Raw genomic sequence first — 12,876 nt, forward strand, 5'->3', positions numbered from 1 at the left:
TGTATCCTTGGTTCTATAGAGTTCGTTGAAGACATTATTGCTCCTGTGCAACTCCAACTTGTGCCGCCCGCAGAATCCGATCCTTAATCTTGTATCCAGCCTTTTGGCAATCTATAACAGTCCCGGGCTCCTTGCCAGGTATTGGAGCCTGGTACATCGCTTCGTGGGCATTGGGATCGAATTTGTCACCGGTGGGGTCGAAAGGTTTTACGTGGTATTTGAAGAGCGTTTGGAGGAGGAGGCGATGAGTGATTTCGACGCCGGTATGTAGGTCTTTGAGATGCGCTTCAGGGCTCTTTGTGGTGGAATCTGATGGTGGCTCGGATTGCGAAAGAGCCGATTCTGGTACAGACTTGAGGGCAAGAGCGAGGACGTCAACGGTCTCGAGAAGGTCACCCGCGAATCTGGTGATAGCAAAGTCGCGCGTCTGCTCCTTCTCTCGAGCTGAATTCCGCTGCAGGTTGATAAAATCGGCATGTAGGTACCGTAGCCGGCCCTATAAATAAAGTTTCGTCAGAACGAAGAAAAAGCTGTCGTACGAGCAGAAGCAACTTACAGTGAGGTCGGTGACCTCTGCCTCTTTTGCCTCGAGCTTCTCGGTCAACTCTGCCAATTTATCATCGGCCTTTGCTCCCTCTTCTGACTTGTTGCCCGTCTCCTGTTCCGGGGCACTGTTTGGCGGCTTTTCCTCCGAATAATGACGCCTGGTCATGGCCAGAAGATGTCGAGGAGCCGAACGCGCCAGAGACCGCGACGAGACGGCGGCGGTAGAAGCCTTGAAAGAGTTGAAGAGGACGGCGGCCATGACTGCTATATGAGGGCGTGTAAAAGCGTAGACCGCTGGCAGTCGAAATTTGACCGGGAGTGCGTGGGAAGATGGAATGAGACGGACCGGTAATGAGGACAGCGCAAAATAGCCCCAGGGAGCGAAAGAGATAGCAAAAAAATAAAAAGACAACACTTCGGCGAGGCACGCGTTCATTTCGGACAAGCGGAACGCCCGTTGTCAGAAAAGGCTGGACGGATGGCCATATATGCTCCTATCGCCCGTTTCTTATCTTTCCATCGCATCCACACCATGGCGGCAAAAACCATAGATGGCACTGTCCTCGCCAAGTACGCTGAGCTCTCTCTCTCTCTAATGAAACAGCCAGCTCTAACCTATCAAGGTCAATCCGTCAGGGCGTTGCGGACAGGATAAAGACTCTCCAAGCCACCTATCCTCGTTTTCAGCCTCGACTTGCTGTCGTCCAAGTCGGCGAGCGTCCAGACTCCTCTACCTACATTCGCATGAAAGGAAAGGCTTCTGAGGAAGTCGGTATCAATTTTCAACACGTCAAAATCCCGGCTGCCTCTGAAGTCGATGAAATCATTCGCGTCGTCGAAAATCTGAATATCGATGATCGAGTCAGTGGCATACTCGTACAACTTCCTCTCGGTGACCATATCAAGGCCGATGGTGAACGTCGTGTGACAGAGGCTATCAGCCCTAAAAAGGACGTCGACGGGCAAGTTTTTTCTTGGGTACCCTCTGTTTCTGCTGCTCATGTAGTTTTCCTTAGTTTTCATGCTTACAACATCGGTCATCTATCTTCTCGTGCCTCCGCCCCTCTCTTCGCTCCGTGTACTCCTGCTGGCGTTATCCGTCTCTTGGAATCCACTGGTGTTACCCTTTCTGGCGCGCATGCCGTCATCCTGGGACGTAGCGATATAGTTGGCAGTCCCGTTGCCTCAATGCTCAGAAATAAAGATGCGACAATCACACAATGTCACAGCAAAACCAAGAATATTGAAGAGATTGTATGTAACCCCTACGTTTCGCGCCGTGCCACTGATCAACGAGATGCCAGGTTAAAACGGCCGACATCGTAGTCGCTGCCGTTGGTCAACCTGAATTTGTTAAAGGCTCCTGGTTGAAACCCGGCGCCGTCGTCATTGACGTTGGCATCAATTACTTGCCCGGTAATCTTCCTAATTTTCCATCGTTGAAATGTTTATCCAGAAACCATAGATGCTAGCAAGAAATCTGGCCAAAGACTGGTGGGCGATGTTGATTTTGCATCCGCCTCCCAGGTCGCGTCATACATCACTCCAGTACCAGGAGGTGTCGGTCCAATCACTGTAGCACTGCTTATGGAAAATACGTTCGATTCCGCTAAGCGCCTTTGGGAAGAGTCTCGCTCCAGAAAAATTAAACCACTTAAACTCGACATTCTCGATAATGTTCCCTCGGATATCGAAATATCGATGGCCCAAACCCCCAAACCCATCAGCCAGTTAGCCAGCGAAATCGGTATTCTGCCCCATGAGCTCGAGAACTATGGCAACGCCAAGGCTAAAGTCGACCTCAGTGTCCTCGACCGCCTTGCCTACCGCAAGGATGGAAAATACATTGTTGTTGCTGGGTTAGTGATTTCTTTTCCCTTGCCGCTATTTAACTGAATGTCAAAAGTATCACCCCTACCCCACTTGGCGAGGGTAAATCGACGACGACTATTGGACTTGCCCAGGCCCTTGGCGCGGAGCTTGGTCGACCAAGCTTTGCTTGCATCCGTCAGCCAAGTCAAGGCCCAACTTTTGGTATCAAGGGAGGTGCTGCAGGCGGCGGGTACAGTCAGGTCATTCCTATGGATGAGGTGACTTCTGATCGATAATGCTCATTTTTGGACCCTGACAACTGTACAGTTTAATCTACATCTGACGGGTGACATCCACGCTGTAACGGCAGCAAACAACCTGCTTGGTGAAACAAACATATAATTCATCTGTCTTCAAGATTATTGATCTATTTTTAGCCGCTGCGCTTGATGCCCGAATTTTCCACGAGGCGACCCAGAGCGATAAAGTATGTCGGGAACGAACCATGTCGCCATACTATCGAGTATGTGGGTCCTGACCTTCCTTTTCAAGGCATTGTATAGCCGCCTGGTGCCCAGTAAAAAAGGGAAACGCGAGTTTGCTCCCCTCATGTTCAAACGGCTGAAGAAGCTTGGCATTGACAGAACGAATCCTGATGAATTGACTCCCGAGGAAATCAACCGGTTTGCTCGCCTCGATGTAGATCTCAATACCGTAACTTGGAATCGTGTTCTTGACACCAACGACCGATTCTTACGGAAGATTACTATCGGTCAAAACTCCACAGAACAAGGTCATGCCCGTGAGACAGGCTTCGACATTGCCGTGGCTAGTGAAGTCATGGCTATACTGGCACTGACCACTTCGCTCCAGGATATGCAAGAGCGATTGGGTGCTATGGTCGTAGCCACCAGTAAGCGAGGAGACGCCATTACCGCTGATGATATTGGTGTTAGTGGCGCTCTCGCGGTTCTTATGAAGGACGCAATCAAACCCAATCTTATGCAGACTCTTCAGGTTCGTATCACCTTTTCTGGTTATGAGACACCCACCCATCCTTACATCTTTCTTTCAGGGAACACCTGTCTTTGTTCATGCTGGACCCTTTGCCAACATCGCGCACGGCAACTCTTCCATCCTCGCTGACCGCATTGCCTTGAAGCTCGCTGGTACAGAAGAGGGTGACTCGGCGGACCGCGTTGGTTATGTTCTCACCGAAGGCGGATTTGGTGCCGATATGGGTATGGAGAAATTCTGCAACATCAAGTGCCGAACAAGTGGGCTCAAACCAGACGCCACTGTCATAGTTGCCACAACACGTGCACTGAAGATGCACGGTGGTGGACCCGACGTTACTCCTGGAAAGCCCCTTGCAGATACTTATACCAAAGAGGATTTAGTCACCCTCAAGGAAGGGTGCAAAAATTTGATTAGACATATCCAGAATTCGAAGAAGTTTGGTGTCAAAGTCATCGTCGCGATTAACCAGTTTGCGTAAGATTTATCTATCTCATATAACTTGATGCGTATATTCACCGTCATATATCTAGTTCTGATACCGAAGCTGAGCTTGCACTCGTCCGTGAAGAATCTCTTGCAGGCGGTGCAGATGGTGCTGTGGTTAGCAACCACTGGGCAAAGGGCGGCGCAGGTGCTCGGGCACTCGCCGAGGCTGTCATTGCTATTTGCGAGGGTGAATCGCAATTCCAATATCTCTATGACCTTGATCTTCCTATTGAAGAGAAGATCGAGATCATCGCCAAGGAAATTTATGGCGCCAGTGGGATTGAACTCTCCGAATCGGCCAAGATTCAGGTTGACACTTATACCAAACAGGGTTACCGAAATCTTCCCAGTAAGCAGCGACTTCAGACCTGTGTAGCCCCCTGATGGATAACACTTTTTATAGTTTGCATGGCGAAGACTCAGTACTCATTCTCTCACGACCCAAAGTTAAAGAATACCCCCACGGGTAAGCTAAAGACGAACCGGTCAACGTGATTAACGAATTGACTGACCTATCTTTCAGGGTTCATTCTCCCCATCCGTGCAGTTCGATTATCAGCCGGTGCTGGCTTCTTGTATCCTATTCTAGGAGACATGCAAACAATGCCTGGTCTAGGAACACGTCCTGGTTTCTGGGAAGTAGGGCTGGATCCTGCAACAGGACGTGTTGTCGGTCTTTTCTAGAATACGCTTTTACCCCACCCACTAACGGGAGGGTGCTTCAACTCATCTTCTCATCGGCTACTGTTCAACCAGGAACAAGTGGATTTCACATGCTTACACAGTTTATGTTTTCGATTCATCTCGGGGTTTTTGTATTCTCATTTTACATTCATACAAATCAGAAATCTGTTAGCGGTGATACAGAAAATGGGTCCGAGATTTATCAGTCGTCCCTTACGCCAGGACGTCTGGGGTTGCTGTAGCCTGACTGAGGGATCAACCTGTCTGTAAGAGGCAACGGTGCCGGAGCTGGGGCAAGATTGCCGGATTCGACATCGAGTGTAATGTTGTTAAACTCGGCATTGACCTTTCTGTTATAGGTGTTCTTGGCCTCGTCGCTGTAGCTAAAAACGTTGCTATTCGTGCCATTGCCAGTGTTACCCGTAGGCGCAAGGTGGAAAAATCCATCTGAGTGCTTCATTGAACAAACCCGACTTTCGATCCCTTTTGCATATGATTACGTACCTGCCAGTTGGCGATTGTTGGTTTTGCTTCGAACGATGGTGGGCATGGGAAGAAGATCTCGTTCGTAAGAATGATCAAAGGTCGTAAACCCTTCACTCAATTCAGAATTCGGTCGGCCATCGAGTGAATATCAAGACTTACAGTCGGTCAAATTCTCATTGAGATAACTGAAATTGATGTTCAACGGATAAGAGAAACGATCTTCCAATGTCAACTCTCCGTCGCGGATAGACTTGAATTCCCCTTTAGCTGATTGTTGCACATTCTGTTTTCCTCAAAGTAAGATTCACGTGTTATAAAAAAAAAAAAATTCGGTTGTTTCACAAACCTGTATCAAGAAATTGTTCAGCCACTGTTGAGAATTTACGTATCGCATTTCTTGTGTCCAAGTGACGTTCGACGTGTCCCCACTTCCACTAGTAATTTGTGATTTGATACGAATACGCCTCGTAGCCTTGACACTGAACGTCACATCTCCATTCGATTCTACCCTACCCTCCGTCTGCGTTTCAGCAAAAGGTTGATTATCGATTTCCAACATTTCTCCAGTTGTAGGTCGACCAGAGGGATCAGTGAACACTTGAAGATTACCGGAGACAAACCAATTTTGTAGTATCGTGTGATTTGATTCGGCTGAGACGACGTCGATAGTGAAGCTGTGAGCTTTTCCGTCCGTTAACAAAGGTACGAAAGGTGTGACGTCGATAAAGTATGTCGGAAGGTCAAGAGCGCCATAAGAAGTGATAGGTCTACCAAAAAAAAAGACATTAGAGTCAATAATATCAAAAGGAAAGCACCTTACCTCCAACTCGGAGGTGTGAAGCCACCAGTGAAAATGGATATATATGGGAAAGCCACACCTGCGACTTGGTCGTCGATGAGGAGACGAACCTCACGGAATGGACCTTGGCCAAGTGTGAAACCTTCGGGAATATCTCCAACGAATTTGTTCGGAACATTGAAATACTAGATAAATGCATAACCGAGCTCGTTAAGTGATGCACAGGGAGGCTTACCCAAAATTCTTCATTTCCGTTCCCAGATGCATATAATTCTGCGTAGACTTGTACTGCATTTTGTGGGAGTGTAACGTCGATCTTGAGGAAGTAGTTTCAAGAAAATGAACAAAAAGGGATCATTGAGAATACTTACAGAAAACCCAGGAGGAACAGAGGCTTGATTTCCTGTGTTATTCTTAAGTGTAGAAAGGGGAACTATCAGATCCGATTGTTGTGCTGGTGGATGTTCATCTGACGATGCGTAATAGGTCGCCTCCAGCACAGCTAATGAAAGTATGAACATCTTTGGATACAAATATATATGCGTAACAACGCACTGGAGTAGACGCCATCGAGGCCAGTTTGAATGAGATTGTCGAGTTGTAAAATGAAAGTTCCAGGTTTGGCGAATAGTGGGGTATATCGAGTGACGTCTTTGATATAAGTCCAGATAATTCCATCTCCTCGAGTAGGTTCCGGAGTCGATGTTCGCCAAACTGGAATTTAAAAACGTTAAATAAGAACTTAAAAGTCGCAAAATGGAAAAAAAAAAACGTACTTTCGACGTTTTGGAAAGTGAAGATACCAAGTCTGTCAAATTGGGTTCCGTTGGAAGTGACAGTGAAATTCAATGTGATGGCAGCCCATGATCCAGGAGGTCCACAATCAGTCGGAGGTCTTCAAAAATAAGTCATTTTAACAATTTGTTCCCAACAGACACTACTAGCCAGATCTCACTCGAGTTGAACAATTTCCTCCCTAAATTTCCATCATCAAAAATCACTGACGACCCACAAATACTTTTACAAACACTTACATTCCAAAAGAGAAAGCAAAATCCCTCCTGCGCAAAGAAATGTAGGTTATCTTTTCTGCTTCTCAAGCACCCACAGATAAACTCACTGCAGCACCTGAATTGTGCATTGCTTCGCATCTTGTGGTACAGGCGGTGGTTGAGCTACTTGAAAATCCACAAGTCTTGCAGCGCGAGCAAACACAACCGCAGCCACAAGCAAGCCGAGAACTTTGCGAACAAGAAAAAGGGTCCTCATTTGTATCACTCAGAGTTCACTTGACTGTAATAACGATCACAGAGCTACAGGGCAACGATTGCTCGAGGGAAAAAGGGAACGAGAGAGCGTGCGATTAGGGACCGAGTAGTATATATGCTCGAATGTGAGATTCATGAGAAAGAAGCAGAATGGTGGGAAATGAAGCAGATGGTCGCACTAGTGCTTCAAGCCAATCAGCTATTGCAGCTTCTGAAGCGAGTATCGCCATCCATGTCGGTGAGGTCAGTTTACGAGAGTCTATCGTCGATCAGCGCATCAGTTGCAGAATTTGAAATCCAGATAAGGCGGCTTTGAGACCAACTTTTTATTAAAATCCGATTTTATGAATATTCGAAGAGTCCAGATAGATACAATACTGTTAACGAATTTAAAAAAAAGGCAAGTTAGGAATATATCAAGGTAACAAGTGCGAGGTGTCGCAGTTGGGGGAATCAATAGATTAAAGCGATCGTGAAAATACGGGTGGTCAAGAATAAGTTTCAAGCACCGCACACAATTTCGGCGCCCCTCTAAAACTGGTGATCAAAGATATCTCCCGCGGCTGGGGTAGGATTCCTGTTGGCATTGGGTGTCGAGGTATCGGCATCGGCGATGCGTGTACTATTGCCGTAGAGACCACCTTCGGGGTCTTCAGGCTGTTCGATAGTGCCAGAGTTGCGAGAAGAATCGTCGGGTATGGATGATGCAGATGAACGGCGACTCTTCCTTTTTGATGATTTCTTCTTCTTCCTGGAACGCTCCTCGGACATGTTATAGGCATCCTGTGTCCTTTCCCATCTATCCTTCTTATCCTTCTTTTTCCTGTTCTTCTTGGGTACGGCGGTGAGTTCGGCGTCGTCGAAATTGGCAGGATAGTGCCAGCGGCCTGATGTGGCTCCGCTGGCATCACGCTGGTTATAAAAACGCTCATCTTCGGGTCTCCAAAGATCTCCGTTGGCGTTGGGCTGTTTGGGAGAGCGGGTATCTTGGGAAGGGAGATCTATGCTGGAAGAGCCTGCTTCCTGACCCTCTGCGAGGGGTTGATCTTCGAGGGTGGAATGAGGGAGACGGTCGTTGAAGCGGCCGGCCCACTGGGAGCGCCGTTCTTTGCGCTTGATCTCGGAGGTATCGATCAGCCCCCATTTCTGGGCCCACTTGGGAGTACGGGCATGGGACTTGTTGTTTCTGATGTTCTGCGGGGAGGGGGTTAAAGACGAGAAGCAATTCAGGGTTGGAAAGAACAGACCTGGATATAAAAGTTGTGGCCGTGGCCTGCGGGTGAAGCATAAGGATGCGTAGTAGAATAGAGAAGAAGAGCTGACCTGGTATGTAACCGCAGATGGTGAGAAGGATGTTGATCCAAAAGTCCCTGCCTATGCCGAACCTGGCGGCGACAGCTGGGGAAGGAGAATGAGTGGGTGCAAACAAAATAAAAGCGGGATGTGCTGACCAAGGGGCGGAAAGAGAGTGCCCATGATAAAGAGCAGGACAGCATAGCCGTGGTGTCTGCGCGGGGTCAGGTCGACCTTGCCTGGGATGTGCGGGGACAGCGACATGGGCTGCTGTGCGACCGTTCGTCTGCGCGTGATCCTACCCCGACTTTCCCAGGCTTCCTTTTCCTCCCCCATGGACACAGAAGAGCACCTCCTCAACCTCTCAGACGTCGTCCACGACGACAACATCGACGACCAGGATCCACCCGCCTCCCACGACCACAATCCCCGTCCACGAACACGTTCCGCATCATACGACCCCCTCTCGTCTCTCCACGATGGCTACTCTGTCTCCGAACACACCCAACATCACCTTCCCGTTCACGAATCTTTCTCCGTCGAAATGCTAGAGCGCGAGATCGCCACACTTCTCAACCAGAACGCGACCGCTGCCTCAGCCGCTCTTCTCTCAGCTGCAGCCCAGCAGCGGCAGGCCAACCTTGAACTCGCCAACGGCCAATCGCAGGATTCGGTCGATGCTCACCACACTCCAGACAGCCTATCCACGCTTGGTCTTAATCTCAGTGATCTCGCTGCTGTTCTCCAGGCGGCCCATGCCCAAGTGGAAAATGAACGCGTTGCCGTAGAAATGGCTGCCAAGGAACAGGATTTTACACATCAACGGGAAGATGCTCTAGTTCATTCTCGCCAAAAGAACACCCGCACGGCACCTGCCTTTCATTCTCTCACTCAGGCCGATGATTCTGAAGAGACGAAGCGCCAGAGAAGGAAACAGTCAGGGGGCATTGCTTCCGATGGCTCGGATTATCTCCTCTCAGACGATGATGCTGGTGCTGCGAGAGAAGACCATCAGACGACGAGCACCCCTCCACCACGCTCTCCCACCCACAACGATATGGATGCCCCCGCTAGTGCCCTCCCTCCCGTTCCCCGCGAATTTTCAGATATAAGCGATATTCTAACGCATCTTTCAGCCCAGTTCGAGCCCGAGCCCGATCATGCTGCAGGACTGTCATCTCCCGACTCATCCCCTGTCATTTCTCATGCGAGACCACCCATTGTGGAAACTTCACCGCCCCCGCCTCCTCCGTTATTACCCACTACAAGCATACCTCCCCTCACCACATCCGCATCCTCCTCGGCCAATGGCGTATCTGCACCACCTCCACCCCCACCTCAACCTGCAAAGGTATCCGCACCACCACCCGCACATCAGCAGCCGCCCCAACCACCACAGTCTCTATCATTGCAGCCTGTTGCCTCAACTTCGGTCAATGCTGCACCTCCTGCCGAGCCGCCTTCGCCGAGAAAAACCAAGAAACCAAAGGAGAAGGAAAGGGGTCCGCATACGCACACGTGCGACCAAGACAACTGCCGCAAATCGTTTACGCGCAGAAGTGATCTTGCACGACATATGCGGATACACACAGGTGAACGCCCATTTGTATGCGATCACGCGGGGTGCGGCAAAACATTCATTCAAGTATATGTTCCTCTAGTATAGTATAACGCCTATGCTTACATACATGGCAGCGTTCAGCATTACATGTCCATTCACGAGTGCATACGGGCGAGAAACCTCATTGTTGCGAATATCCTGGCTGCGGGAAGACGTTTGGGGATTCGAGCAGTCTGGCACGGCACCGTCGCACGCACACCGGAAAGCGACCGTATAAATGCGAAGACCCCACATGCGAAAAGACGTTTACTCGTCGTACGACGCTAACGTCACACATGCGAACACACGACCCCACATGGGAACCTGACCCCAATGTGTACGTACCTGCATATTGAGCTATTGCCAATACTGAGAGAAAGAGGCAGGCGATATAATTTCAAGGGGAAAAAACGGAGGATTGAAGATGACGAGGACCGAGAACTGGCCGAGTCTGTACGGACGATATCAGCACTGTTTCAAGGGAGCAATGGGTCTGTCCTGCAGGGTGGCCGGGGAGACGAGTCGCTGGAGGTGCGGGTAGCGAGTATTAGCGCGGAGATTGCAGCTGCGATTGCGCATGCCCAGTCGCGGGTGTATGAGGAGGAGGAGGAGGAAGACGAGATTGACGAGCTGGATGAAGACTCGGGCGCGGAGACAGGGGGCCCTGGGAAGCTGGGGCCGAACACGAGCGGGATCCGGGGCGGGGATGACAAGGAAGAGAGCGGGACGGGCGGGGACGACGACGACGACAGCGATACGTTTCCGGTGCCGCTGCGGGGGCGGACAGTGAAGGGCCGGGAGACGACAGCGGTTGCTGGGGCGAAGCGGAAGCGATGAGGCACAGTACCTGATTAGATTATTAATTTACCCTGTAAGATAAGATCTGAAAACACGTGAGTCTATCTGCAGCTCATTCTCATCCAAGCACAGATGTGTTTTCCGCGTCTCACTCTGGTCTCCGACAACATCCGTCTCTTGCTCTTCCTTCTCTCTTCCTTCCACCATGAACACTGAAGAAATCTCCACCAACATCATCACTTTGACTCGGTGAGTTTCGTCCCACCCATCCCTTCTACCTCTCCTCATCCCCTTCTTCTTCCAGCCATGTCCTCAACGACGGCCTGCGCCTCGGCGATGCTGCCACCGGTGACCTCACCCTGCTCCTTACTGCCATCTCTTTCACCTCCAAGTTTATTGCTACTAATGTCAGGAAGGCCAGACTCATCAATCTGTACGTTATCTCATCTTAATGACATTCCGTCACTGAGGCATCGGCCCAATCTCAAGAGTCGGCCTTGCTGGAGAAACCAATGTCCAAGGCGAGGAACAGAAGAAATTGGATGTTCTTTCCAATGATATTATGGTTAATGCCCTCAGGGCTTCCGGCAAGACCGCTGTCCTCGTTTCAGAGGAATTGGAAGATGCCATCATCATCGAGGATCCCTACAAGGGGAAGTACTGCGTCGTTTTTGACCCGTTGGACGGCAGCAGCAATATCGATGCCGGTGTCAACATCGGTACCATCTTTGGTATCTACAAGATCGTGAGCGAAAAGCGTGCATATCAACTCCTGAATTATAATCTGATGTTTTTGTCCTTTAGAAAGATGGATCTACTGGGTCCGTCGCTGATGTTCTGCGACCAGGCAGTGAAATGGTAGCAGCTGGGTATATCATGTCAGTGTTATCTTTTCCACCGAGCAGTTTTCCGAGGCTGATGAGACGAGTAGGTATGGATCTTCGGCAAACTTGGTTCTCAGCACTGGTCAGGGCGTGAACGGCTACACCCTTGATGCTGCCCTTGGTGAATTTATTCTTACCCACCCCAACATTCAAATCCCGCCTCGCGGAAAGATCTACTCATTCAACGAAGGCAACGCGATGTACTTCTATTCACCCGTCAACGCGTACCTGAAATCGATTAAATACCCCACCGCACCAAAGACACCTTATAGCGCCAGGTACATCGGGTCCATGGTTGCTGATGTTCACCGAACCCTGTTGTATGGTGGCATCTTTGGATATCCCAGCGACAAGAAGAGCAAGAATGGAAAGCTTAGGTTGTTATACGAGGCGTTCCCGATGGCATTCTTGACCGAACAGGTACGTCGCGATACAAATCTCGGTTAACAGCGCGGACTTAAACCCTTGATGTTAGGCTGGAGGCATTGCTACTACCGGGACGAGTCGAATCCTTGATATCGTTCCTAGTGGCATCCATGATCGGTGTCCTGTGTTCCTTGGTAGCCGCGATGACGTTCTTGATCTGATGAAGTTTTACAAGGAAGTCCCAGCCGAAGGTACCAATTAGAAGACCCATGATTAACAGGAGGGGGCCCCTTGATGATCGCCTCCTTTAGAATATAACAATGTATTTGTCTTATTACGGCTGTGCCATATGTACATACGGCGAATATAAGTCAAGCTTCGTAGAATACTTACCCCACGGGTTGGGGAGGGGGTGTGTAAAAATCGTACCTTTCGGTAATATCATGGGGGCGGGTATATTTCTCCTTTGAGAGCTCTGAGGGGTGAAGATAAACATATTGAGATGAAGATGATAATCAGATGGATATATAGCAATGGACTGTGTTGACCTGAAAGGTTTGGGTATCTAAATTCACTAGCCTCAAGTTGACCACGTTCTTCTCGGACCGACCTTTAGGAGATTGCCTGTTCATTGCCGCCGTCTTGCACCTTAAGAATGTGGTTGTGCAAGGAGGTACCGGTGAGCTGATATGTTACCGTTTCAGTTGATATCATCGAGGAGTTTCTGCTACTGGGTTAGGACTGGACTGAAAGATGGAAAAGCACCGATGATTTTGGAGATTTGATATGGTGTAGTGATAATGATAGGTGATGTTGTTCTGTGCTTCAAAATGC

At 49.4% G+C, this 12,876-nt stretch overlaps 5 protein-coding genes across 5 annotated transcripts; 3 read left to right on the forward strand and 2 right to left on the reverse strand.

Moving 5' to 3' along the window:
• Positions 1-34: 34 nt before the first annotated feature.
• Positions 35-805, reverse strand: AGABI2DRAFT_115136 (hypothetical protein; the record flags this gene model as incomplete). The annotated part of the gene is made up of 2 exons (XM_006458061.1): positions 35-496; positions 557-805. The coding sequence occupies 2 exons, from the start codon at positions 803-805 to the stop codon at positions 35-37; spliced, it is 711 nt and encodes a 236-aa protein (XP_006458124.1).
• Positions 806-1,078: 273 nt separating this feature from the next.
• On the forward strand, positions 1,079-6,123 carry AGABI2DRAFT_183212 (hypothetical protein; the record flags this gene model as incomplete). Its single annotated transcript, XM_006458062.1, has 18 exons — positions 1,079-1,116; positions 1,155-1,508; positions 1,563-1,800; positions 1,851-1,962; positions 2,012-2,405; positions 2,453-2,636; positions 2,686-2,743; positions 2,796-2,845; positions 2,911-3,375; positions 3,434-3,852; positions 3,909-4,213; positions 4,268-4,330; positions 4,388-4,995; positions 5,053-5,142; positions 5,194-5,317; positions 5,381-5,801; positions 5,855-6,021; positions 6,073-6,123. The coding sequence occupies 13 exons, from the start codon at positions 1,079-1,081 to the stop codon at positions 4,546-4,548; spliced, it is 2,841 nt and encodes a 946-aa protein (XP_006458125.1). The 3' UTR covers positions 4,549-4,995; positions 5,053-5,142; positions 5,194-5,317; positions 5,381-5,801; positions 5,855-6,021; positions 6,073-6,123.
• Positions 6,124-7,395: 1,272 nt separating this feature from the next.
• AGABI2DRAFT_190484 (hypothetical protein) lies at positions 7,396-8,700 on the reverse strand. Its single transcript, XM_006458063.1, has 4 exons — positions 8,553-8,700; positions 8,425-8,499; positions 8,349-8,374; positions 7,396-8,295 (listed from the first exon to the last, which is right to left on the reverse strand). Exons 1-4 carry the CDS (start codon positions 8,656-8,658, stop codon positions 7,633-7,635), a joined length of 870 nt encoding a protein of 289 aa, XP_006458126.1. The 5' UTR covers positions 8,659-8,700; the 3' UTR covers positions 7,396-7,632.
• A 28-nt stretch (positions 8,701-8,728) lies between these two features.
• Positions 8,729-10,831, forward strand: AGABI2DRAFT_148622 (hypothetical protein; the record flags this gene model as incomplete). Its single annotated transcript, XM_006458064.1, has 3 exons — positions 8,729-10,039; positions 10,090-10,331; positions 10,381-10,831. The coding sequence occupies 3 exons, from the start codon at positions 8,729-8,731 to the stop codon at positions 10,829-10,831; spliced, it is 2,004 nt and encodes a 667-aa protein (XP_006458127.1).
• Positions 10,832-10,938: 107 nt separating this feature from the next.
• On the forward strand, positions 10,939-12,429 carry AGABI2DRAFT_199426 (hypothetical protein). The gene is made up of 6 exons (XM_006458065.1): positions 10,939-11,041; positions 11,097-11,225; positions 11,282-11,537; positions 11,597-11,670; positions 11,724-12,096; positions 12,152-12,429. The coding sequence occupies exons 1-6, from the start codon at positions 10,998-11,000 to the stop codon at positions 12,302-12,304; spliced, it is 1,029 nt and encodes a 342-aa protein (XP_006458128.1). The 5' UTR covers positions 10,939-10,997; the 3' UTR covers positions 12,305-12,429.
• The last annotated feature ends 447 nt before the right edge of the window (positions 12,430-12,876 follow it).

The sequence above is a fragment of the Agaricus bisporus genome (assembly GCF_000300575.1).
Source record: "Agaricus bisporus var. bisporus H97 unplaced genomic scaffold AGABI2scaffold_2, whole genome shotgun sequence".
In the NCBI taxonomy this organism is placed as follows: Eukaryota; Fungi; Basidiomycota; class Agaricomycetes; order Agaricales; family Agaricaceae; genus Agaricus; species Agaricus bisporus.